This window comes from Lepisosteus platostomus, chromosome 24 (assembly GCF_059453375.1).
Source record: "Lepisosteus platostomus isolate fLepPlt1 chromosome 24, fLepPlt1.hap1, whole genome shotgun sequence".
In the NCBI taxonomy this organism is placed as follows: domain Eukaryota; kingdom Metazoa; phylum Chordata; class Actinopteri; order Semionotiformes; family Lepisosteidae; genus Lepisosteus; species Lepisosteus platostomus.
Genome location: NC_142634.1, coordinates 9057738 through 9081258, shown reverse-complemented (window position 1 = coordinate 9081258; position 23521 = coordinate 9057738). Strand labels below are relative to the sequence as shown.

Sequence of the window (23521 nt, the reverse complement as noted above, 5' to 3'; positions counted from 1 at the left end):
ACCAAGCATTCTTTTCCTACAGCTTATATATATATACAGGATATAAATATATATGTCAATGAATTAACCTCTGGTATTTAATAGACCTACCGTACAGTACATGATCAGTCGATTCCAATTAAAAGGCTGGAGTGCGGGAGGGAATTTAAACTGAACACCACAAAATTATTTGTGGTTTCTAATTATCAGTCCGAATTCCTGGAGAAACGCAAGCGTGGGTTCAAAACAAATCTAGATATAATCTTAATGATATTTTCAGTGCTGAGTAATATCTTGTGAAAGGACTGTGAACTGCACAGCGTGCGTGGTGAAAGACATATATTGTGTTTACAGGGCTCCCCTGAAGCTGCTCTGTGACAACATGAAGTATCAGATCATTTCCCGGGCTTTCTATGGCTGTACGTAAACATTCCCCTTTTCCTTCTGCCTCACATCCACGCTGAGCCACTAAAATAATGTGAGCCTTTAAAGGCTTGACAGACACCTGTTTGCTTAATTGCCTTTCCCCAGAGATACGCAGTGTCTTGCAATGAAATACTGAAGTAATATCAGCAGCTGATAAAAAATGCTCAAGGACTTTTGTAGAAAAATATTGATAGAAAGAATCAACTGATGATGAATCTAATATTTCATATACATACACATGCTTATTAAAGCTCATTTTTCTTCACCATTTTTGCAGAATGCTTATGAAACGTCATGTCAGAGCAGGCTGTGGTAGAAAGAAAATGACATTCTGCATTGTGCTTTAAGAGGCGTGTAAGCAGTGACTTTTCATGAAGATGGTATTATTGCTATCATCTTATCTCTGCCATCTAGGGCTGGCGTATTGCCGACACCTGTCCACTGTGAGAACCCACCTATCTGCTCTGGTCAACCACACCATCGTGGATCCGGATGTCCCACAGGACGCCAGGGGTGGGCTGACTGCTGAGATCTGGCAGAAATACCTTCAGGACTGTACAGTAAGATCCAGTCACTATCACGTGGGACTCCCTCACCTCCATCATTTTAACCATCCCTTTTATAATTTTAGGATAAATCCAGCAAAAGTAAACAGCTAATTAATCAACTGTTATCACTGGGAATGGAGAAGGTCTGCACCCTCCACTCAGACTTACAAAGCAAATAGCAGATGCCCAAATCATCTTAAACATAACTATCCACTTATAAGGGTGTGCATTTTGTTACACTATTTTTTTGCTCATCAGAATATTTATATTGAAACACCTCTGGTATAAATAGGCAGAGATGTATTTTTCTGTTTAGTAATTTGAAATTATTTTTTTAACTACTCTCAATATATATCTTTTTGATGCACAAAGTATTATTTATTGAATAGGTTTTGATATAAGAGGAGCCTTTTGATGGGTAGCAGTGAAATTCCATTCTGATTTTACTTTAAATGTATGGCACTGTCCTGCAATCTGTGAAGATGGCATTGAGGTTGCTAGGCTGGCCAAGCACAGTTGGTACTGGGTTTGTCAGAGCTGGTGAGGACTTCCAAAGGGGCCACCCACAGTGATTCCTGTGGATGATCAAACAGGATTAGTGGTTGTCAGTGCCTTTCTTGTTCTCCTTTGATGCTCAAGCCCTGCTGTCCCTATTCTGGCTCACTGAGACCACAGTGGACCACCACTGTTGCTGCATTACCTACAGTAGGAAGACATTATGTGCATGAGGTTGGAGGGCAAGACATAGTAGCAGGATGGCTTGAATGAGAATTGGCTTGTCTACATTTGTAACAGGGAAAACAAAAATAATTGTATGTTCAATGCTTTAAACAAGTCACTTCTAAATAGAAGGAATAAATATCAACTTATTGATTCATTTATGACCACTACAATAATAAATAGAAAAGAGCATTCGTCCTTAACTAATGGCCTTAACTTTTTGGCCTTAACATGTCATTCTTGGATAGGTTAAATTGTATGTTGTTTGTTTTTTTAATGACATTGCAGTAAGTAAGACCTCTAAACAGGTGTCTTGTACTGTTCAGCCGTTTTAGATTTTAATTAACACTCAAGGGAACATTGAAGGGAGTAAATAGAGGTACCTGCCTTTCATCATGCTGCTTTGATAGATATAACCAACTAGAACCTTTCTGTTTGAAGGATTTCCTTAATGTGTACGTTTTCTGAACGGGAAAAAAAGTATTTCCTGTTACATCTGTGTGTTCATCCAAACATTTCAGACTGTAAACGCCAGGTCCGTGTTCCTGGAATCAGGAAGAGCATGAGTTACAGTCTGTGTGTCCGTGTGAACCCCTGGCACGCTGTCCTTTCACAGCCTCTGTCTCCTCATAGGCCTACGAGGAGCAGGAACTGCTGAGGCTGGTGTATTTCGGGGGAGTCGAGCCCTCGCTCCGTAAGGAGGTGTGGCCATTCCTGCTGGGACACTACCAATTTGGGATGTCCGAGAAGGAGAGGAAAGAGGTATGTGTGTCTGGGTGCATTTGTGAATGCAGAAGGTCTCTGTTTAAATTGTCTTTTCATTACATTTGCCAGAAGGGACTGCACACATTCTTTTTCTGTTTCTCTGAACTCTTGACCAGCTAAACCGTAGTGGCATTTACTTTTGGAATCTTGATATAATAATTATAATTATAATAATTGCTTACACTTATATAGCGCTTTTCTGGACACTCCACTCAAAGCGCTTTACAGGTAATGGGGACTCCCCTCCACCACCACCAATGTGTAGCATCCACCTGGATGATGCGACGGCAGCCATAGTGCGCCAGAACGCTCACCACACATCAGCTATCAGTGGGGAGGAGAGCAGAGTAATGTAGCCAATTCATAGAGGGGGAGTATTAGGAGGCCATGATTGGTAAGGGCCAATTGGAAATTTGGCCAGGACACCGGGGTTACACCCCTACTCTTTTCGAGAAGCGCCCTGGGATTTTTAATGACCACAGAGAGTCAGGACCTCGGTTTTACGTCTTATCCGAAGGACGGCGCCTGTTTACAGTATAGTGTCCCCATCACTATACTGGGGCATTAGGACCCACATGGACCACAGGGTGAGCGCCCCCTGTTGGCCCCACTAACACCTCTTCCAGCAGCAACCTTAGTTTTTCCCAGGAGGTCTCCCATCCAGGTACTGACCAGGCTCACACCTGCTTAGCTTCAGTGGGTTGCCAGTTGTGAGTTGATATAACCCCACCTCTGTTTTAAGGGATGTTTCACCTCTGATATTTGTCAACCTTGATACAAAGAGAAAATCTATATTCTGCAGGTTTTGTATTCTTGCATTTAGTACGACTTACAATGTGTTCACTGGTTGCCAGATCTCTTTCTCTGATCTTTCTTGTCCTGATATAGTCCCAACGAATAAAAGTTTGCAAAGGGGGGGTCCTGAAACCTTGCACTCTTAAATGGATTTCTTTACTTGGCCCTTTGAGAACTAGAAATCTGTTCCAGTTTTGAAAAGGCACAGTGAAATCCTGGCATCGCAGTTTTGTGTGGCTGTCCGTTTGCCCTGCGCTGGCTTTCCCGAGTGGCGAGCGCGCGGGGCAGCCCCTGTACGGACTGTGCTGTGCCTGTGGCAGGTAGATGACCAGGTGCGCGCCTGCTACGAGCAGACCATGAGCGAGTGGCTGGGCTGTGAGGCCATCGTCCGGCAGCGGGAGAAAGAGCAGCATGCGGTGGCCTTGGCGAAGTGCTCCTCCGGAGCCAGCCTGGACAGCCAGATCCAGAAAATGATGCACAGAGACTCCACCGTCAGCAACGAGGTGAGAGCAGCCTGGGCTGGGCATTGCTTTGGCAATAGGTCTCCCCAACCCAGGCTCCAGAGTACCTGCCATTCACACTGCAGATAGTGCAGATGATAGTCTCTGGAAAAATAAACTGGCTTTCTGAGAATTGCTCAGGTGTCTCAGGTATTTTTCTGTATGTTCTGTGTTAGGAAAAGCACACTTCTCTGTGTGGGAAGGTCTGTTATTACCTTTGGAGTGGATTTTGAAAGGGTGTTTAAAACAGAAAATCCTGTGTCCTTCCTGTCTCCCTGTGTATTTTCCCTCCCCTTCGCTGTCGCCACGGCTGTGCCAGTCTTCCCAGAGCTGCAGTTCAGACAGACACAGCCACGCGCAGCTGCAGAGCGACTCCAGCAGCAGCACACAGGTACCCCTTCCCCACTGCTGCCCTGCTCAGCTTTGCTGTTGCCACGCTTGAGCGGACCCAGGCAGAGTCTATACATGCGTGTTTTGCCAACGTGATTGTGAGCTGGGTAAACAGTGTAACACCCTGCCATTTACAGCTCAGGCAGTTGTCATGACGTTAGGGTCTAGTGGTTTCTAGAGTTTCACACTGAGCTCACTATCATTCTCTGTAATGCCATTGCATGTAAATGGTGCTGCCTGTGTGTATACATTGTAATTTCATTTAGCTGCCAGCTACTACAGATATTGTATGTCTGTAGTGTACAGATATATTGTACACTATTCCATCTGTAGCCTTACCATCCTGTCGCTGTGCTCTGGCCCAGCTGTTGGTGGTGCTCCCATATTTCTGCTAAAACATGACTTTTCTTGGACTTTCTGATTTATTTTTTTTCATTCATTTACAAATCTGTAGGTATTTTCAACCAGTTTTTGCTTTGCTTCATGTAAATGTAAATGTATAAATGTGGTAGAAACATAATTGTTTTATATAACTTACATCTAGACTGTTAAACTTGCTGAAGAGCAATTCCAGCTGGCATTCCATAGCAGGATGAAAATGGAAGATATTGAATAGCAATTTCCTCTGTGGACCCTGCAGTGTGTCTACTGGAGTGTCCTGATCTATTATCTATGGCATCTATCTGTACAGCTGTATTCCCTGTCTCATGTCCTGTTGATAGTGGTAGTAGTCCGTGAAATTTAATTACTCTGTTTGCTTCTAAACTGTGCACTGTGAGAAAAGGCTTGATAGGTTTATTCCTCTTAGAAGAATAGAAGAGAAGACAATGTTATCTTTCTTTTCAGTGCTGGAATAAAGGCTAACCACTTTATTAGTATTAACTTCTTCTTTTATCATTTATGCAATTTTATTTAAATCAAATGTAGTTAGAAAACAAAACTGCAGTTCAATGTGATGTCATTTGCTATGAACATAGATGAGATTGTTTTAGAAGAAAAAAGATATTGCTCATGTAAACTGGCAGAAATCTGTGAAACAAAGTGACCCTTGAAGTGATATAATGGACAGCGAGGTCTTCAGTGAGGACTTGTTTTTCCCTGAAGTCCCACGTGTCCCCACTGAGCCAGGCGTTTACCACCGGGTTGTTGTTTCAGGTGTTTGAGTCCGTGGAAGAGGTAGAGCAGATTGAGATGGAGCCAAAGGGAGAGGAGGCCAAACAAGCAACAAAAGTACCCAATGGGGTCGTACCCAATGGCACCTGTTCCCCAGATTCTGGACACCCTTCCTCCCGCAATTTCTCCATCACATCCGGCTTCTCTGACCGCAGCCTGAGCACCGAGGACAGCGCTGGTGCCGAATCCACAGCCAAAACCTCCGGACAGCCCCAGCCTCCGCATCCCGGCTCGGCCAAACCCGCTCAGCAAGCGGTAGACCCCCCCGGCGTGAAAGCCCCAGCCCAGGGCCCTGAGGAGGAGCCCCGGGAGCAGGCTGCAGCCACGGCTGAGGATCAGGGGCTGGAAGAAGCTCTACCTCCCGTTACCAAAGCAAGGGAGTCAGCCTCAGCTGAGGACAGTATGGTTGCCAAGGAAACCTCGGCGGAGTTACTGTCGGCTATTGAGCTGCCCTTGGGGGATGACTTGGGCACAGGGGGAGTGGTTGGCCCACTGGTGCTGGAGATGCAGGTGGACGAGGAGGCGGAGAAGCAAAGCCTGGTGGGCAGTGAGGATGCCCTGTCAGAAGAACCAGAAATGGAGAGCCTTTTCCCCCAGTTTGACTCTCTGGCCGTTGGTGGAGAAGCCAAACCTGATGCCACCTCCCCAGTCTCATCCATTGGGACTACCTATTCTGTAAGTGCACAGGGTTTTTAGAAGCGTACTGCACATTAAGTAAATAGCTAGAAGAAATTAGTTGATATTTTCTGTACAGAAGAAGCCAAACTCCCATAATGAATGTGGTTAATATTATTTGATTAACTGGGTCATGGATCCATAGGCAGATACAATATAAACAGAAAGGCCACAAAAAGAAGATAACAAGAACAGCAGGGCAGTAGAAAACCTTTTTTGCCTTGCGTTGTTTTTTCTCTGTTTTCTGAAATGTGATTTCTTACAAGCTTCCCTTCAGCTGGATTGTAGTTTTCCTACAGTTTAAGTTAATATATATTGCACAATTGTTGACAAATATTTATGTCTGGCAGTAATTCATTTTCCTCTTACTTTGTTGTAGCAAGAGCTGCTGGATATGTACACAGTGAACCTGCATCGCATTGAGAAAGATGTCCAGCGCTGTGACAGGAACTACTGGTACTTCACTCCCACCAACCTGGAGAAACTGCGCAACATTATGTGCAGGTAACTCCTACAAAAGGAAGAGACCCCTTTTCTCATTCATCTGAAGAAAACACACAGACCTCATGCACTTTCAGCTAGTATTTGACTAGAAAAGCCAAATTTCTTCCACTGCATTGTGATCAGTGTCCTGTATCATTGTTTTTTTGCAGTTACATCTGGCAGCACCTAGAAATCGGGTATGTACAGGGCATGTGTGACCTTCTGGCTCCACTTCTAGTGATACTAGATGATGGTGAGTTCACTGGGATCAATGTGCTGATGATATACAATCTTTGTGTTTTTCAGAGTAATTAAGGGAGTAATCATACCTGAATGCCTTTTTTCAGGATATAGTGTAGGGCGCAGATTATAAAAATACATTTTTAAAATACATATTGCTTGCAACTTTTCTGTTTTGTGCAGTTTTTTCACAAGCTGGACAATTATCTCAAATCTTTAGAATCCAAAACTACTTCCAACCTTAGTTCCAGGTTTTCTGTCCTCTCAAAGGTCTCAAATTGTACACCTAAGACCACAATCATTTCATATGTGGCATACCAGTACCCCCTCCAGACCCTGTCTGTGTCTGGTGTTTCAGAGGCCATGGCGTTCAGCTGCTTCACTGAGCTCATGAAGAGGATGAACCAGAACTTCCCTCATGGTGGAGTCATGGACACGCACTTTGCCAACATGCGCTCTCTCATCCAGGCACGTCACCATTAGACCATTCGTTTTGTATAAGTATCCACTTGATCTCAGATTTGTTGGCATCTGTTTGACATTTAAAAAAAGGAATCACAGAATCCAAAATGGCTTATTTTTATAATGCAGATAAAATTGTAATCCATTCTTATTGGATAAAGCGTTGGAGAAAGGAGTATGTGTATAAAGAAATGTTTTCCCAGTATTTCCAATTCTTAAGGCTGGTTGTACTTATTCGGCAGATTCTGGACTCTGAGCTGTTTGAGCTGATGCACCAGAATGGAGATTACACACATTTCTATTTCTGCTATCGCTGGTTTTTGTTGGACTTCAAAAGAGGTAATGACATCACTGGGTATATTCAGAGCTCATTAAGGAACTTTAACAATCACATGAATGACAGGAAACCCCTGTATTTGATCTCACCTCAAGGACAGATGTATGCTGCAAAGCCAGGTCGAGTTAAGGGCTTTGATGGAAACCAAATTTGCACCCATAAATAATGCAGCCAGTCCATTTACTGAGAATGTTGATGAATAAATAATTCAGGCCTCCAGGTTACACAGCCACTCAACAGAAAGAGAAAACATCCCAGGTTTTCATCCCTGTGGAAAGGTTTTGTTTAATGTTATTCCCCTTTCATTAAGATTGAAATCACCCTTGTTTGCATGTAAAAAAAGTAGGCTATTCCTTAATGGATCTGTTAAATAATTATACAGAGTGCCAAAAGACTAAAAGAGCCGTCCCCGGGTGAAGGCAGGAGTAATAGCTGTCTGCGTGCTTCCCCCCACAGAGCTGGTATACGATGATGTGTTCTCAGTCTGGGAGACTATCTGGGCAGCAAAATATGTTTCCTCCAGCCACTTTGTCCTGTTTATTGCGCTGGCACTGGTGGAACTGTACAGAGACATCATCCTAGAGAACAACATGGATTTCACCGACATCATCAAGTTCTTCAATGGTGAGGCAGATGCATTTATGAATACCTATTCTGATTTTCCTTCAACCAATAAGCTTTATCTTACAAAGTGCATTAAATACCTCAGTTAGTGGTTTCACTGGAATCAAGGACTTTGCCTGTTCTCATCTGGGGAGCAACAACACTTTAAGAATCAGGACACAGGCAGTAAAGCTGCATACCATGTTCCAAGTGCCTACAGAAAAGCTTACAGTTGGCTTTGTTTTCAGATATGCCTTAACATGCAATTAATGAAGGCACTAACACATAATCACCATTGAGAAATATAATGTTAAAAATGTTTACTTCAGTGAGGGCAGTTTTAAATCCTAGATTGGTATGAATCAGTGATGTACCTTAATTGGGATCTCAATTTTTTATAACACTCTGAAAACAGTTTGCTTTGCATGACCATTTTTCTTTTCTTTTTCCATTACCCACAGAAATGGCTGAACACCACAACAGCAAGCAAGTGTTGAAGCTGGCCCGTGACCTGGTTTACAAAGTCCAGACTCTGATAGAGAACAAGTGAGCCAGAGGCATGACGGTGCCCATTAACCAGACCATGAGTTTGCACTCACACTCCTTGGCCATGCCCTCACGGCCTTCCCTCATCTCCGCTCTGTCATAGCCATGTAGGGTCACAGGTCTCACAAACTACTTCCTTAGAGACAACGTTTTTTTACTATCTTTATCTTTTAGCCATTGAACATGAAGCCAATGATGTCATTTCTTACCTCACAGGTAATTTCACTAAAGTCATGCACCTGCAGATTTAGTCTTTCTGATATCCTTGAGTCATGTGGAATACATATGCTATTATATCGGCCTCTTAAAAAAATTAGATGGTAGCCATGGCTGTTCATAGCAGATCTTTGGACTTTATCACGTGGGAGATTTGTGTCCTTCTGCAGTGATGCTGGTCACCTCAGTATTGCAAAACAGTTCTGCTTTGATGAAACTATCCTTGTCTACATTGAACGGCATTTTCAGAACTACTAAGGAGTGTGTCAAGTTGTTTTCCATACGAGAATTCATAAGGGGAATGTTTTCAATTGCAATAGATTGAAAAGTTTCAGACACAGCAACACAAAACTATGAAATTATGTTTTAAAGAAGGGTCATGTGCCAATTTAAAATGCTTCAACATTCCAGTTAAATGCACACAAGGAATTCCACCTGAAGGATAATGGAGACTAAGTAAGTGGTGTTTTGTCTCAGAGCTTGATAAGTGTCATTTATATTAATATTTTAGGCTTGAGAGAAACTAGACGTTTGAAACATGTAGGCTAAAATTATATTTTAATTTAATACCTTGTTACATCTTTATGCCATTTTCATTAGGTGTCACTGGTCAGTATGTGAAATCCATTTTAGCTAATTACGACAAAATTCTGGATGTTAACTGCTTGGGTTTCTGTGAAGTAGTCATCAGATCCTTTTTGTTCTTTCTGTAGTATTTATAGATTTGAAAAACTGTAATTATAATGAATGATGGAGAAGGCATTACTGCTAATGGGCAAAGTGCAATTGCTACAGACAATGTAGCTTATCAATATTTATTTCATTCTATTTAACAGATATTGCAATGTAGATTTCTTTATTTTGGTATGTTTTGCTTGTAAAATTAAATTTAGTTTTATTTAATTGTGAGGGAACAAAATTACAACTCCTTTCCTTGTAGAACACGGTCTTTGATTTCAGATTTGGTTTTTTAAATATATTTCAGTACATTCATCAACAAATATACCATATGCTTGTAGTACTGCATCTTCTGAGTTAAATATATAGTTTATAAATACATAAACCTCTGTATCTTTTATTTCTTTGCCTTAAATTTAACTTTTCTTATTCAATATATTCAGGAATATTTCAGTCACTGTTGGTTCTATTCTCATTCTCTAAAATACCGTTCTTGTAAGACTGCATTTCAGAATCTGATCACTTTAAGAGTCTACCTTACTTCTATGAATATAGTAAAATATATCTACTATGTAAGTCTGTTTGATGTTATAGGATTGTTCCAGGGATTTGTTAACAATCGCGCAGAAAATTGTAGACATTAAAGATATATTTTTTATTCATCCTTATTAGCATCAGTGAGGATTCATTGATTCCATGTTGTACCTAAAGGTAGGGGACACCCGCATCTTCCATGTGAATTCCATATACATCCCTAAAATAATTTCTGTGCCAAAAGCCTTGTGTTATGTATTGCGTTTCATATTTGTAAAACTCAATTTTCTGAGAAAATATACCCCTCACAAATATTCTAGAATCATATCTGTGACTTCTTCTGGCAGGGGAAACACAGTACTCTAAAAAGGATGTTTTTTTTCTATGCATTCACTTGCATTTTAAAAAGTGGTATTTTATGTGTTTCAAATGTTCTCCATTCTGTGTCTTTCTACTACAATTACTGTTTAAGCCAATGAGTTGGGAGGTGGGGGTGAGGGGGATCGACTGTGCCAGGAAGGACTATTGACCTGATTGCTGGGAATTGGTCTGGAGACTTCAGAAATTGTGCAGCACACTTTATTTCAGCTGCTTTGCGACGGAAAATAAATGCTCGATTCAGTGCCATCTATCATTTTCAGAATCAGAAAAGACCCCATCATTAAAGACTCTATAAAGCTTGTCGAGTCAGACAGACTTCTACAGGCATGCTGGACACACACTCCTGAGATGAATAAAGTATTTTGAATTGAATTGAAAACTGAAGAAAAACTCATCCATGAAACTGACATGACACCCCGGTCAGTCTCAGTGTTCGAAGTGCCAGTGTTTGGAATGACTGATCTATTTTTTTGCCCATCATATATTCTCCATCATTCTCAAGAAGTGTCTCTGTATATTGCTGTTTGTGAATTGTACTGTAATAAGGGGAAAATATCTTTTAAACGTGGCAAACTATATATATCGTATGTTTAACCAGTGTCTGTGCATTAAAGAAAAACATATATATAGAATCGTATATGATGTACAAGTGAACTATGGATTTCTGGTTTAAAAAGGAAACAAAAAGAAAAACAAGGAAATATAACAACAGTGCTTTTATTTTTGATCTTTCTTCAATGAATCACTGTATACTAAATATGTACAAGGTGCCGCTTTCTCAGTATATTGTAGTGTCACACTGCATATCGTGTTTGATTCTTTTACAGCTCATTGGGTTGCCCAACAATCCTAGATTTCTGTGCTTAAGGTCAACGGCAGACGAGGCTAAAGCTGGATAACGGGGATTGAGAGTCAAATTGTTACATAACTGGCCATAACCAAAATAAGAATGAGCAAAAGCAGTCATGTTGGTTCCATTTTTAAATTGCAGTTCCAAACAAATGCCTTTTCTAGCAGTTGAGCACAGAAACCAAATTAAGTATCTACTTTTAGTGTACCAGTATGAGAAGAGATCATAGGCCTCAGATATTCAGTACATTAAGATTTAAATGAGGAAAAAATAGGAATAGTGAACTTTTTCATAAGCACAAAACTGTTCCCAACCAAGGGAGGCAATGACGAGTTGAGATGTTTGTTCATTAACCTTCAAGGACACGCAGTAGGTATTGAGTAATTTGTACTGCCTTAATTGTTCAGAAGAGATCTAAAGCAGGATCATTGTTTGTGTCATGGGGTATACAGTATATACTGTAATTGTGTACTGTATTCTGCTCTTGAATGAAAAAAATGCTGCAAGTGTTAATTGTTTGCTCAAACTCAAGTCCTGCCACCTGGTGACCTAACTATGTAAATACAGTTTTTTAAAGCAGAGCTTTAAACCAAAAATAACCACTTATATTAATGTTTTTATTCATTTATTTAAATGAATATGCTGATTTACGTTCTGAATAAAGGACACTCATAATAACTTGAAATTATCAACTGTACTGTCAACCACCCAAACCTTCCTGGAAAATGTATATTCTCCCACTTTGGGGAGATGAAATGCAGGCATCTGTCCCCTCTTAAGATACTTTTAAGTTCCAGCTCCGAATTTCTCTTTTACACTGCTAAAGGCAATGGGTAGGGTAATTCATTCTGGTTAAATTGTGGCAAAACTGATCTGCTCTTGGAGAAATTTAAATGTATAAACTTTACACACCCTATATATCATACTGTCTATGTCTGCTAAATCTGCAGCAAGGCAGGTTCATTTTGACCTATATGCATGTAAGGGCAATGAAAAAAAATAGACATCTTTTAGTCTTTGAAGATGAAAAAACATTTAAGAGTTCCATTAAAAAGCAAATACTCAACTTTGTAATCTCAAACTCTAACTGGACATTTAGTATTTCAGAACTGCTTTACTTCTATGAGGAGCAGAAGCACTGAAACAGCATTTTATGGAAGAGACTCCCTATCAATGATATCCAGCTCTTTCCTCAATATGAGCACTATTTTATAAATGTTTGCAGGTGTCAAGTATTCTGATAACTATTTGTGAAAGAAGATTATGTTACAGCAAAGTCAAGAAAACCAGCAATGTTTTTTTGTTGTCAGTTTTGCTTTTCTATTCTAAGCTGAAATATTTATTTATAGTTGTTCATAAACAAAATATTACAAAAAATCTATACAAATATATATATATATTAAATGGTCAATGTATTTTGGAAAAATAAATATGGAATTGTTCTTATTTTTTCCAATTGCTCTTTCAATACAGTTTTATTGCAATGTGGGCAAACGGTCTATTTGTCTGTTCTTTTTCAGATGATCTGCATATTTTCTGATGATTCATAATTCTCATTCCCGCACAGCCATACAGCCATACGTAACCCACAAGGGATCCAGTAGTATGCATTCATAAAATACTTAAATCCACATTTCATTTTTAAAAAAATCCAACCATTTTAGTTCAACAAGAATTAAATGCAGAAATAGCACATATTTGAAACCTTGCCACATAATGATTAGGGGGCCTTTTAGAAATTCCCATTTGTACATTCATATAGCTTGCTGCTGACATGCCTCTTAATTTCCATTTTGATTTAAGCTGTCCTGCCAGATCTTATCTTAGATGAGTTTCTGGTGTATACAGGGGGGGAAAGACATGCATGCCAGCCTTGAAGAAACTGAAACACATCAGAGAAATAACAGCCTCTATAATTATGGTGAAACCACATAAAGTAGGACAGAACACTTTCTGAATCAGACTAACACTGATGAAACTTTTGAAGAAGCACTGACACATCTTCTCGAACCTAAATTGGTGTGTGACACGGATGTACAGAGGTAAACATACAGACATTTACCTTGACTTTCAAACAATGAGCTTTCCTCTGGTTTTCTTGTCTTAAATTAAAAACAATCCATAATAATAACCACTTATTGGATACACGTTGGCTGTTTTGTGTCTCCGCTGAGCGCCCAAATCGTTTTGGTTTGTACGCTGGAAGTTTTGCTCCTGCCTAGCGCAGCATCTACGTCTGTCTCCACGGTCTTTATCGGGAATCGATACCAAGGCTTTCCTTTTTCATTCCACGGAAATGAGGGGGTCAGTGGTAGAATCAATCGCGGCATCACCTACTCCTACACAAACAGCAGGGACTGTGAATCACCTACCCGAAGAAGTTGTACTGAAATCAGCGTAACCAACTGTCGTCACGATTGTGTGCACAAACCAGTTTACCAAGTGCCTCACAACCCAAGTCACCAACCTTGGTTATAACAATATACAGACACACTTAACGGATTTTATGTTACTACTTAGCACTGCAAACCAATGCTTTCATTACATCAAGTCGACTTCACCTAGCTCTGGCTGCGTGGAAAAATCTGTTTAGTCTATGACTCAGTATATGCTGTTTTTACATATTCTATGTTTTATTGGGAAAATGAATTTGAAAATTAATATTAGTAAACGTTATTGCCAGAAATATCGCACTTGAAATATGCCATCCTTTCTATTAGTAGCAGAAACAACCATTTATTATATGACGTGTAATATACAAGCGCACATTGTTTAAATATAACATTCTTGTTCTGCTCTTAAAACACCAATAACCCGGTGGATATTCCTTGTAAAATACAAATATGCGTCCGTGCCAATGGTCAAAGTTCGCTTCCTCATAATCTCTATTAAAGAAAAATGGAAAATTTTAAAATGCATATGTGCAAAATCAGTAATGAGAAGTCCAAACACAAGTCCACCTCCGATAGTGCTGAAATAAACTAAAATCTTATTTATAATATCCACCATTCTGAAAATCCTGTTTTTATTAAAAAACATTTTTCTCTACGTGCGACCTCATCGTTGTCTACGTCATCATTAAAGGCCGGTCGGGCGACGTAACTGACCACGTGGTTCGTACGGCTTGTCGTTTGCAAAGAACTTACTAAATAATTTTACAGCCGACTTTTGGTTTTCCGACACATTTTTATGTTTACTGCCAAGCATATCGTAGGGAAACACATCTGAAGTCGCGTAAGTTCGTTGTAGCAAATCATTTTTGCTCCCGATACCATACATTTTAAGGTACTTGAGAATACATTTGTTTGGAGGATGAACAGTGTAGGAGAGGGGTGCACTGAACTGAAACGGGAATACGATCAATGTTTTAACCGCTGGTTTGCAGACAAATTCCTGAAAGGAGACCGGAGCGGTGATCCCTGCACCGAAATGTTTAAGAAATATCAGACGTGTGTACAGGTAAACAGGAACTAATATTGTTTTCGATCAATGGTTTAAACAGCTTCAGAATAATGGTGCTCCGTAAAACGTGTTTGAGATTACTCGAGCTGTTTTACCTTAATGCTTGTAATTCGTGTGGTTTGTACACCTATTTATTCCAGACGTTATTTAAACAAGGTTCTAACGTAGATATTTACCACTATTTCACATTTTTCGTCATGAAATATAATAACACTATGGAATTACAAATTGGAAATTAATAGAAAAAATATTTGGTCAAAATCGTCTACTTCTCGAAGCCTGCAATGAGTTCTTTCCCTGTCTGATTTCAGAAAGCCATCAAGGATAAAGACATTCCTATTGACGGTGTAGAATTCATGGGTCCAAACAAGGAAAAGCCTGCCACCTGATCATGATGAAACTACCCAGCTTCCTTCACCGTCTGTCCATCCTGCATAGACTCTGGTGGAAATGACTGCCAACTGTGGGGCAACTGAGACTATTATCTTGTATTTATATCGGTATTTATTTGGATTTCAGGAAGAACAAAAGATGTATCTATTTAAGGATGTGTAGACAATGGTAACGATTATATGGCATTTCACTGAAAGTGGATATTCATTCAGATGTCAAATACCCATGTCTCTCACAAAATCACTTTGGGAAAAAATACTGATCATGCTAAGCCCTTCTCCCCAACTAAGTAAATTTAAGACGAGGAATTAAATATGTAAAACAATAAGCAGAGTTGTCTTTGTTAGCTTCAAACTTTGAATACCTCATATTATTTTTATGGGACACAGCCCAAAATCAGATGGTGCTCAAAGACGGACTTTGAGTACTGCAGATTTAACTTTTGTCCTATTTCTTTCAAATAGAAAAACTGGATGACCAGCAGCCTGCTGCTCTTGAACCTTACAGCTTTTATCCCTGATCTCTAAGCTTGCAGTTAATACAAATGAATAACTGATTTCTCTGATACATTGCCATGCTTTTATAAGCTCTTTACATGCTTTTCTGAAACAAAAAGTGAACAAAAATTACTCTGTCTTATTCTGTCATTCAAGCAAAGCAATAAAGTGAAGATTAATGAATGTCAGTGTCTTTTTAAATGCATTTAATTTCTTAACTTCCCAAGAAGAATGTTTATAATATATGCTTATTATTTTATCACCGCATTCACTGTTTTTAATTCAAGGGATTGTATTTAATTACATTAGTCTGCAAATAATAATTTAATAATTTTAAAATCTGAAATTGTGCAATCTTGTTATTGACTCGTTTAGCTTTCGACTGTGAAAATTACCTTATTTTAAAATGTAGTTTAATTGTTCCTTACATAATTTATACACAATTCCGCATCACAGATAGTAAAGCACAGTAATTTGAAAATACACAACCTCTTTTTAACGTCATCAGACTCCTAGAATTAGAAAATGCATAGCATTGTTAAATCAATTTTAAATGATTAAATCAATCATTTCTGTTATTCTAACATCACAGATTTATTCAATGCTTTAGAATTCTTACGTAGTTCAAATTAAATATTAAGTCACAACATAGAGCAAAATATAAAAATAATATGATACTGTTATTTCGAATGGATTTAAGGACAAATTCAATTGTATGCATTACAGTTGTATATATTTTCCCTGAGCATAGGATGAACATAGAACCACACCTGAACCTCATTGCCTGATCTTGTCATGTCTCAGAAACCTTGCAAGGCTGGTCAGTAGTGCAATGGAAAACTTCTGAGGAACCTCCAGGAAACTACTGTCAGTGGTGCTGGGCCAGTAGCCCATAGTCTTCTCATTTCAAGACTGAAAAAGTTCAGTTTTGGTTTGTCAGCGTAGGACATATCTTCAACTCAGATATTTATCTGGAGGCTCTTCTCTGGTCTGATTCAGAACAGCACCTTTTTTCTAACATGGTGGCCATAATTGAAAACTGATAGAAAAATAGTGGCCCCTAGTGGGGATATAAAATGTCTGCATTTTTGTACAGTGGTGTATTTAACAGCAGGATACATTTTGTAGAAAATGCATTTATTTTATGTAAACTTGTATGAGTGGCAGGATACGTTTTGTAAAAACGGACATACGATTTTTATGCAGCGGGAAAAGAGAATTTTATGGAACTGCAAAAACATACCGCCCGAACAGGGACTTGAACCCTGGACCCTCAGATTAAAAGTCTGATGCTCTACCGACTGAGCTATCCGGGCTCTGTGAGAGTGTATAAAATCGTGACATTACTTAGTTTCATACACATATAGCGTTTAATTGAGAATAAACATTACAATGAATACATATTTTAATAAAATGATTCATTGCAACCGCTTGTCTATTTCAGAAACAATACTCAGTTCTGAATTTTCTATCAACTTTGATATTATCAAAGCTAAATTAACGGTCCTGGGTTTTTCTTTATAAATACATTCTTAGCTTTTGAAACTGTATGGTAAAGTACACCGGATTAATTTACCGTACCGTTCACACTCATATCAGGAAGAGCTAGAGGTTTCTTGTAAGATAGCAGTATCACAAGGGCATTCGTCGCTAGGATGTGCGGAAAGGGTTACTGATCTGCGTATTGCCGACATCATCGTTAAAGATTCATATATAACAAGGCATTAAACACATACTTTATTTATTGTCGTTTTTTTTTCAGTTAAAATGACACCCTTTATTTTTAGAATTTGTAAAATTATGATCTGGAGAGCGCCAAAATCGATATGGAGATTGAGGCCCGTACATCCTCAGAGTGGAGTTCTTTGTTGTCCCGGAATAGGCGCAGTTAAAGTGGGCCACAATCTAAATGGCTACCGAGAGATTCATCGGAGAGCTGCTGTGTGTCAGAGACAAGAAAATACTAATGTACCTAAATCAAAGGTAAGGACAGTAAATATGTCACTTCATGATAATATCGTAATTTTAATTTATTTCTGTATGGTTTATTGGGCATTATTATCCAAATTCACGTCAATGAGAGAACTCATTTTTTTATAATGTAACTGAACCCTAAGAATAGGACTTCATCGTTTAATTTAGAGATCTGAAAATACATTAAATGTCATATTTGTGGAACTGTGTGGTTATAATGTGGTTATAATAATTGAGCTCATGGCTCAATTATTGTGATCTTACACGAAGTACCCAGTATTCAGACCTGTACTAATTTATCAATTCTGTACTATACGTATGTGATATTTACGTTCAAGAAGTTTAAAATACTATGTTAAATATACATGTGCTAAAAATACGTTAGCTTTTGTGTCCTACTTTTTACTCTTAAGTATTTTATTATTGAAAATATATTTCTGTGGAATACAGATTATACATCAAGCATAATCAAAAGTATTTTACGTACGTCAAAATCAAAACACGTTTTTATGTTTAATTCCCATTCTGTACATTCCCCTATTTGAAATTTAGGTTTACATTATAAACAATTAAAGAAGTATAAAGGCAGATCGGGAAAGGTGACACGTTTTCTTTTATCTTTTTTAGTTTAGTTTTAGATTTTAGTTCATAAAACATGGTTCACATACTATAATAAAGTGGTTCGTATAATAAGTACGCAAGACCTGAAGTAAAAGAGCTTTTCAGAACATGAATCCTATTAATTCACTTCTGTGTGTTTATGGTATTTTTCAGGTGCCACAGTCACCAACATGGGAAACGGTAGAAGAGAAAGATCTTCCTCCGGTAAACTTTGATCACAATTACGTGAAAGTTTTCCAATATCCCTGTCGGATAAAGTATATTTTTAATATCAGTGGGCATAACCAAACACAAAGGAGTATGTCCTGAAATACTTTGTGCTATTGTGTAATTCTCAGTGGTCTTATAAACAACACAGTTTAAGGAGGGGTTCCCCAAACGTCTTAATCTGAAGGCCCTCAAAAATGAGTGCAGTCTGGTTAAGGATCCAACTCAATGAACTACGCTGTGCTATTTTAACACACCTCTGCAATGGCTCATGTCAAACACACGACTTTAATTGCATATCATTATTTAAAGGTGAACTGTAAACAAAAAAAAATTGCAATGCAGAATTCATATAAAAAATCCAACTCACCTTTCCTTAGTGGGGAAGTGTGTGTATGGTGGGTCCTGTATAACTTATCATGACGTGTTTTGTTGTGAATGTCAGTACTAAACGGTTGTAATTCTCCACAGGTGTCCACACAAATTAGTTGCTGCAAAGGGCAAAAGGCTTCCGAGAGTTTGATCACTTTACTCTTTGTGGATTCAAAACTCTTGCAGAGTTTCGTTGGACTTTTCAAGCACTTCCTCGTGTGGCCGTAGGTCATAATCTGTGCCCTTTCAGAGGCAGAATGCGGTCGGCTGTCAGGATTGACTTTTAAAGATGCTGGTGAATGAACGGGAACGCTTTAGTGAGTCCCTCTGTAGTTTACTCAATCTTAACCTACAACGTGAATGTTTTTTTTTTGCTAGAAAGCCCCGACTTTGTTTTGTAATGTCCATTCAAAATAGATCACGACCTTGGATGCGCTGCTAATAAGCATTCAACAGCTGCAATACAGCTGACATGTTAGGCGCGCATGGGAGCCCACAATTGGTTTTCAAAACGTCTGGCAAGATGATTTTTTTGGTGATGGAAAACAGCTCACCTCCATCCCAATGTCATGCACTCATTTACAGCCGCCCCTCGAGATAGCAAGCTTCGGATCATCCCCATTTCCTTACCGAGCAGAGCACACGTTTCCAAGGACGATTTTTTGATGCTATTGACTATATTTCTTGCATCTTGAAGACAATGTGGTTAAAAGCGTCGACACTGAGCTTGGCAACACGTGCTTTGCGGCGGGTCCTGCGGCGAATGGCGACTCTGCCTCAGCCTTGTGCTCTAACGAGAGCTATGGCGCCGCTAAATGGGTTCATTTAATCCAGCTATATGTAATGTACCGGTCCAAAAGCCACCAAAAGTTGTGTCCAGTGGTACTACCCCGAATCACTTTAACAAATACATGGTTCTCAACTAACAGCTCATTACTTTAAAATAGTCACATAACATGAGTTAGACGCTGAGCTGCGTTAACGATGTCTGTATGTTTCACCTAATTGCAAAGATCTCATCGCGCTGTTGGACCTCCGTCCATTTAGTAATTCACGATGTCCTTCTTTGCAGGTAAAATTTGGTCATCATCGACCTTTTATTTAGGACGGGTGATATGATACGAGTCTATTTTACCTTGCCTTAATTTACCATTTGCTATCCGTTTGTTTCGCCAGCTCTACTGTTTGTCATCTGAAAAATTGGTCAGTTCTTTCCAGTTTCTTTTTCTCCCCGTTTCTTTTTGCTGTTTTTTTGTTGTTGTTGTTTGTTGTTGTTGTTGCTGCTGTAAATGATCCTTCAGTTCCGATTTTTTTTTTCGCACCTTCGTTCAAAACATAATGACTCTTTTGAGATTCGGCTCTTCGCTTCCGACGTAAATCCAAATTCAATGCGACGATGATCACACAAATCTCATTTCGATTTGACCGTTTAACTGCATTCATTCCTTAACGAACAGACGCGCTAGCAGCTTCGTTATTTTAAATGTTTACGCTTTAAATGTCGTTACATTGCTGTAATTGTGCTCGCCGCCTAACTACATGGTAAAAGGCGCTCACCCAAGCTTGTACTACTGTATCTATTTACTGTTGTCCGAGGATGTATTGACAGTGGCAGCAGGTATTATAATAATACTACACAAAGATTTGTAAACAGACTTTGTGCTAAACAAAAACAACTGAAATACCGCAACAGTAACAAGAAAGTGCTAAACATAACAAAATGTCATTAACTATTTGAGCTAACCAATGTAGACACATTAAATATATAATTTTGAACTGTGCCCCCTAACAGTTGGACCAGAGTTTAAGTCTGACTTAAAGTACGACAAAGATTTGAGGTTTTTCCCAAAAAAACAGGACTGTGTTTTAAGAGATCTCAGTCACCATCCCATTAATCTGAAGTTTATTTATTAACTTTCATTTGTGTTTATTGTATGAAGTCTTCCAAACAAGCAGGTCAAGTGATTTGTTGTTGTTGTTGTTATCTTGTTCATTATCCAGCTGAATTAAATGGTAAATGGTTAAGTGAATACCTGCAGTGGAGCAGGTTGGAACACATGTGAAAGCAGGCCCAACAGTCTGAAACGTAAGTCCTGGTGAGACACAAACTCCTCTGGCTGCCATTTTAGTGCAAGGTCACAGCAAATCAAAAAGCAAAATCAATCAAACAAATCAACTTCTGAATTACGTACTTTTTAAAACAAAAGTCAGTTACCAGTATGGGCAGCACAGAAGAGCACTTGGATTCAGTCCAGTTTCATCCTGTAGTACAAAGACACACTGGTACTGTAGGTTAATTGCCTTCTGGGAAAATTACCCCTGGTGTGAGCGTGTGCATTTGTGTCTGTGTGCCCTGTATAGACACTATATTGGATAAAGCAGTTAGAAAATGAATAGATGGATGGATCTTCTATCAGTGATCCAAACGGTTGGTAATGCTAGCTGGAAACCTGAGTACTTTCAGGAAGTAATTGCATGAGATCCCCTGGATGAAATGAGCTACTTGTAAAACACATGAGTAAGAGAAGGAAGAGTGACACTATTTTCTTAGTAACATTTGTGTTTGGGGCCTGTTGCAAAGTACCTGTAAAAACACCTTTGGGCCTGTAGAAGTGGTGAGCTCTTCAGATGAATCAGATAAGTACACTTATTAGGGGCTTCGAGAGCTGGACTGGCGATAGTTCCAACAAATCAGTGTGGATGTTCAGGAATGAAGCTTGACGAGTCTGGTTTAGCAGTTCTGCCAGAGACTTTAACCGTGCTGGGGGTCTGTCTTCCACAGCCGACACGTGTCCCTCCCGATTTAGTGGACAAGTTGGAGCGTTTGGCCCTGGTGGACTTCCGAAACAAAGAAGGCGTGGCCTGCCTGGAAAGAGCGATCCGATTTGCAGATCAGCTCCATATTATCGACACGGAGGGGGTGGAGCCCATGGATTCTGTGCTTGAGGACCGGTGAGACGCTATTTACCACTAACCCTGACCGTGAAGTGAATGTCTGAATTCTTTGATGGAGAGGGGTCATTTTCTCCAAAGAACCACCTAGAGGGAGAAGCTGGCCAATCCCAAGGCCATGTTTTCCTCTTCCTCCATTAGGTAATAAGAGACACCTCAGATTACCTGTCTGGAGAACTGGTTTAAAGATTTTGGATTAAAGATTCACCAGCGGGTGACCAGCGTTGGGCAATACGATACGTTGAACCATTTGGAATTTTAATGCAGTTTTTTTAGTAAGTTACTTAAGGTTTTACATTTTTAAGCATTAATGCCATGAACTAATTCACACATGACAGTCTTCACCAGTCTGCCATGACCCTTCTGGTCTCCTGTGTCCTTCCTGCAGACAGCTGTATCTGAGAGAGGACAGTGTACGCGAAGGGGAATGTGCCGAGCAGCTGCTCCGTGCCTCCAGTAAGACCGTGGAAGAGTATTTTGTGGCTCCACCGGGTGAGAGCATCTGAAACTTTTCTACTACGTCTTTGTTATTCAAGTACAGGAATCTTAAAAAATATAGCTCAGTTTTAAAGATTGATTTAGCTCAATTGACACTCATTGTCTTCTTGTCCAGGGAACATCCCCCTGCCACAGCGAGAGGAGAGAGCCAGTTTGCTGAAGAACTCCGAATTCTGACCCTGGGACGCTGAGCCATCTGGTGACAGTCAAGACTGCTGAGTGCAGTGGGCATGTGCGTCTTTCATAGTCCCTCCTGTCAAGATGACACTGGATTAATGTAGGGAAAAGGGCTGCTGGTGTAATTGTCTGCCCTAGGTATAGCAAAGTCAACACTGAGCCAGTGGTTTAAGAGGATAGAATTTGGAAGCCTTTTAATGGTAGGCAAAGACATTTTGAAGGAATCACCTGATCTGTTAGCCCTGCCTACCATTACCATACCTCAGGAGTTTTAAGGCTTGCCTGTTTGATGCTTTCAGGGAATGTTGATGTGGTGCAGGGGTTTAGTGTAATTCAGAACATATCCATCTGACAAATTTAGGGTACTGGGGATTATTCTCCATAACTGGTCAAATAAACATAGTATATGCCATTCTTCAGTGTTCTGACCTATCTGACTTCCTTTAGGTTGAGAGCAATATAACTCAGACACAGTCCAATTATTTTACCATTAAACACAGCCATTATAATAGGCCGACTGTGCATTGACTGCTGAATGTGATTTGAGTAGGAGCACTAAATAAACCATTAAATTGGTGAGTCCAGTAAAGAAAGATACTGTTTTACATACTTGAACAGAGAGGTAAATAATCTGAGGAAGAGACATATCGATGTTCATACATATAGGAGGACAGTCATGCAAAACACCACTTCACACATCTAATTTAAGGCTTATAACGACCAATAAAAAGTGCCAAGATATTTTACAACTAAACATTCTTGTTGATTTTTAAACTTTAATTTGTATGTAACAATGCCTGCCATCATAGTTCTGACCATTTGATATACAAATCTTGTTACCTGAAAAACACATTTTATATACTTATTTGCAACTGTATTAAAAGTTGACAGGTTTCAAACTATTAAAAAAAAATCCAATTCCATGCTGTTGAATATCAAAATCTTCTACTTCTGAAACTGAGAGGGTATATTAAGTATGGTGGTTTGGTTTAATAAAAAAAATGAACTTGCCTTTTCCTTAAAATCATTTTCTACATGTACATGTACTACAAGCTGTATTTTGATTC

The 23521-nt window shown here is 39.4% G+C and overlaps 3 protein-coding genes and 1 non-coding gene across 7 annotated transcripts in view; 3 read left to right on the top strand and 1 right to left on the bottom strand.

The window, feature by feature from the left end:
- LOC148641555 (small G protein signaling modulator 1-like) overlaps positions 1–12795 on the top strand; it is a 49981-nt gene extending 37186 nt beyond the window's left edge. For 2 of the 3 annotated variants that reach the window (XM_088617721.1, XM_088617723.1), the window contains 12 exons: positions 334–398; positions 820–965; positions 2307–2435; positions 3554–3736; positions 4053–4124; positions 5279–5971; positions 6351–6475; positions 6625–6707; positions 7053–7162; positions 7399–7495; positions 7950–8117; positions 8558–12795. In XM_088617721.1, coding sequence (XP_088473847.1) covers positions 334–398; positions 820–965; positions 2307–2435; positions 3554–3736; positions 4053–4124; positions 5279–5971; positions 6351–6475; positions 6625–6707; positions 7053–7162; positions 7399–7495; positions 7950–8117; positions 8558–8646 — 1960 coding nt within the window. In that variant the 3' untranslated portion in view covers positions 8647–12795. The remainder of the gene's footprint in view (positions 1–333; positions 399–819; positions 966–2306; positions 2436–3553; positions 3737–4052; positions 4125–5278; positions 5972–6350; positions 6476–6624; positions 6708–7052; positions 7163–7398; positions 7496–7949; positions 8118–8557) is intronic. The other variant, XM_088617722.1, reaches the window with a different exon arrangement.
- Positions 12796–14390: 1595 nt separating this feature from the next.
- Positions 14391–15836, top strand: triap1 (TP53 regulated inhibitor of apoptosis 1). The gene is made up of 2 exons (XM_088617724.1): positions 14391–14760; positions 15075–15836. Exons 1-2 carry the CDS (start codon positions 14614–14616, stop codon positions 15150–15152), a joined length of 225 nt encoding a protein of 74 aa, XP_088473850.1. The 5' UTR covers positions 14391–14613; the 3' UTR covers positions 15153–15836.
- A 1060-nt stretch (positions 15837–16896) lies between these two features.
- On the bottom strand, positions 16897–16969 carry trnak-uuu (transfer RNA lysine (anticodon UUU)). The gene has a single exon. It is a non-coding gene; the product is annotated as a tRNA-Lys (tRNA).
- Positions 16970–17190: 221 nt separating this feature from the next.
- On the top strand, positions 17191–23465 carry gatc (glutamyl-tRNA amidotransferase subunit C). Of its 2 annotated transcripts, XM_088618775.1 has the most exons (5): positions 17215–17636; positions 18402–18452; positions 21610–21779; positions 22168–22271; positions 22393–23465. In XM_088618775.1, the coding sequence occupies exons 1-5, from the start codon at positions 17421–17423 to the stop codon at positions 22452–22454; spliced, it is 603 nt and encodes a 200-aa protein (XP_088474901.1). In that variant the 5' UTR covers positions 17215–17420; the 3' UTR covers positions 22455–23465. The 2 variants fall into 2 exon arrangements, with proteins under 2 accessions (XP_088474902.1, XP_088474901.1); XM_088618776.1 differs by lacking the exon at positions 18402–18452 and having other exon boundaries at positions 17191–17636.
- Positions 23466–23521: the final 56 nt, after the last annotated feature.

Bases quoted from the DNA above. Each gene is read 5' to 3' on its own strand.
- triap1 (XM_088617724.1), top strand. From the start codon at position 14,614: ATGAACAGTGTAGGAGAGGGGTGCACTGAACTGAAACGGGAATACGAT. The intron at 14,761-15,074 runs GTAAACAGGAAC...GTCTGATTTCAG, and splicing joins AATATCAGACGTGTGTACAG to AAAGCCATCAAGGATAAAGA.
- gatc (XM_088618775.1), top strand. From the start codon at position 17,421: ATGACACCCTTTATTTTTAGAATTTGTAAAATTATGATCTGGAGAGCG. The intron at 17,637-18,401 runs GTAAGGACAGTA...GGTATTTTTCAG, and splicing joins CTAATGTACCTAAATCAAAG to GTGCCACAGTCACCAACATG. The intron at 18,453-21,609 runs GTAAACTTTGAT...TGTCTTCCACAG, and splicing joins AAGAGAAAGATCTTCCTCCG to CCGACACGTGTCCCTCCCGA.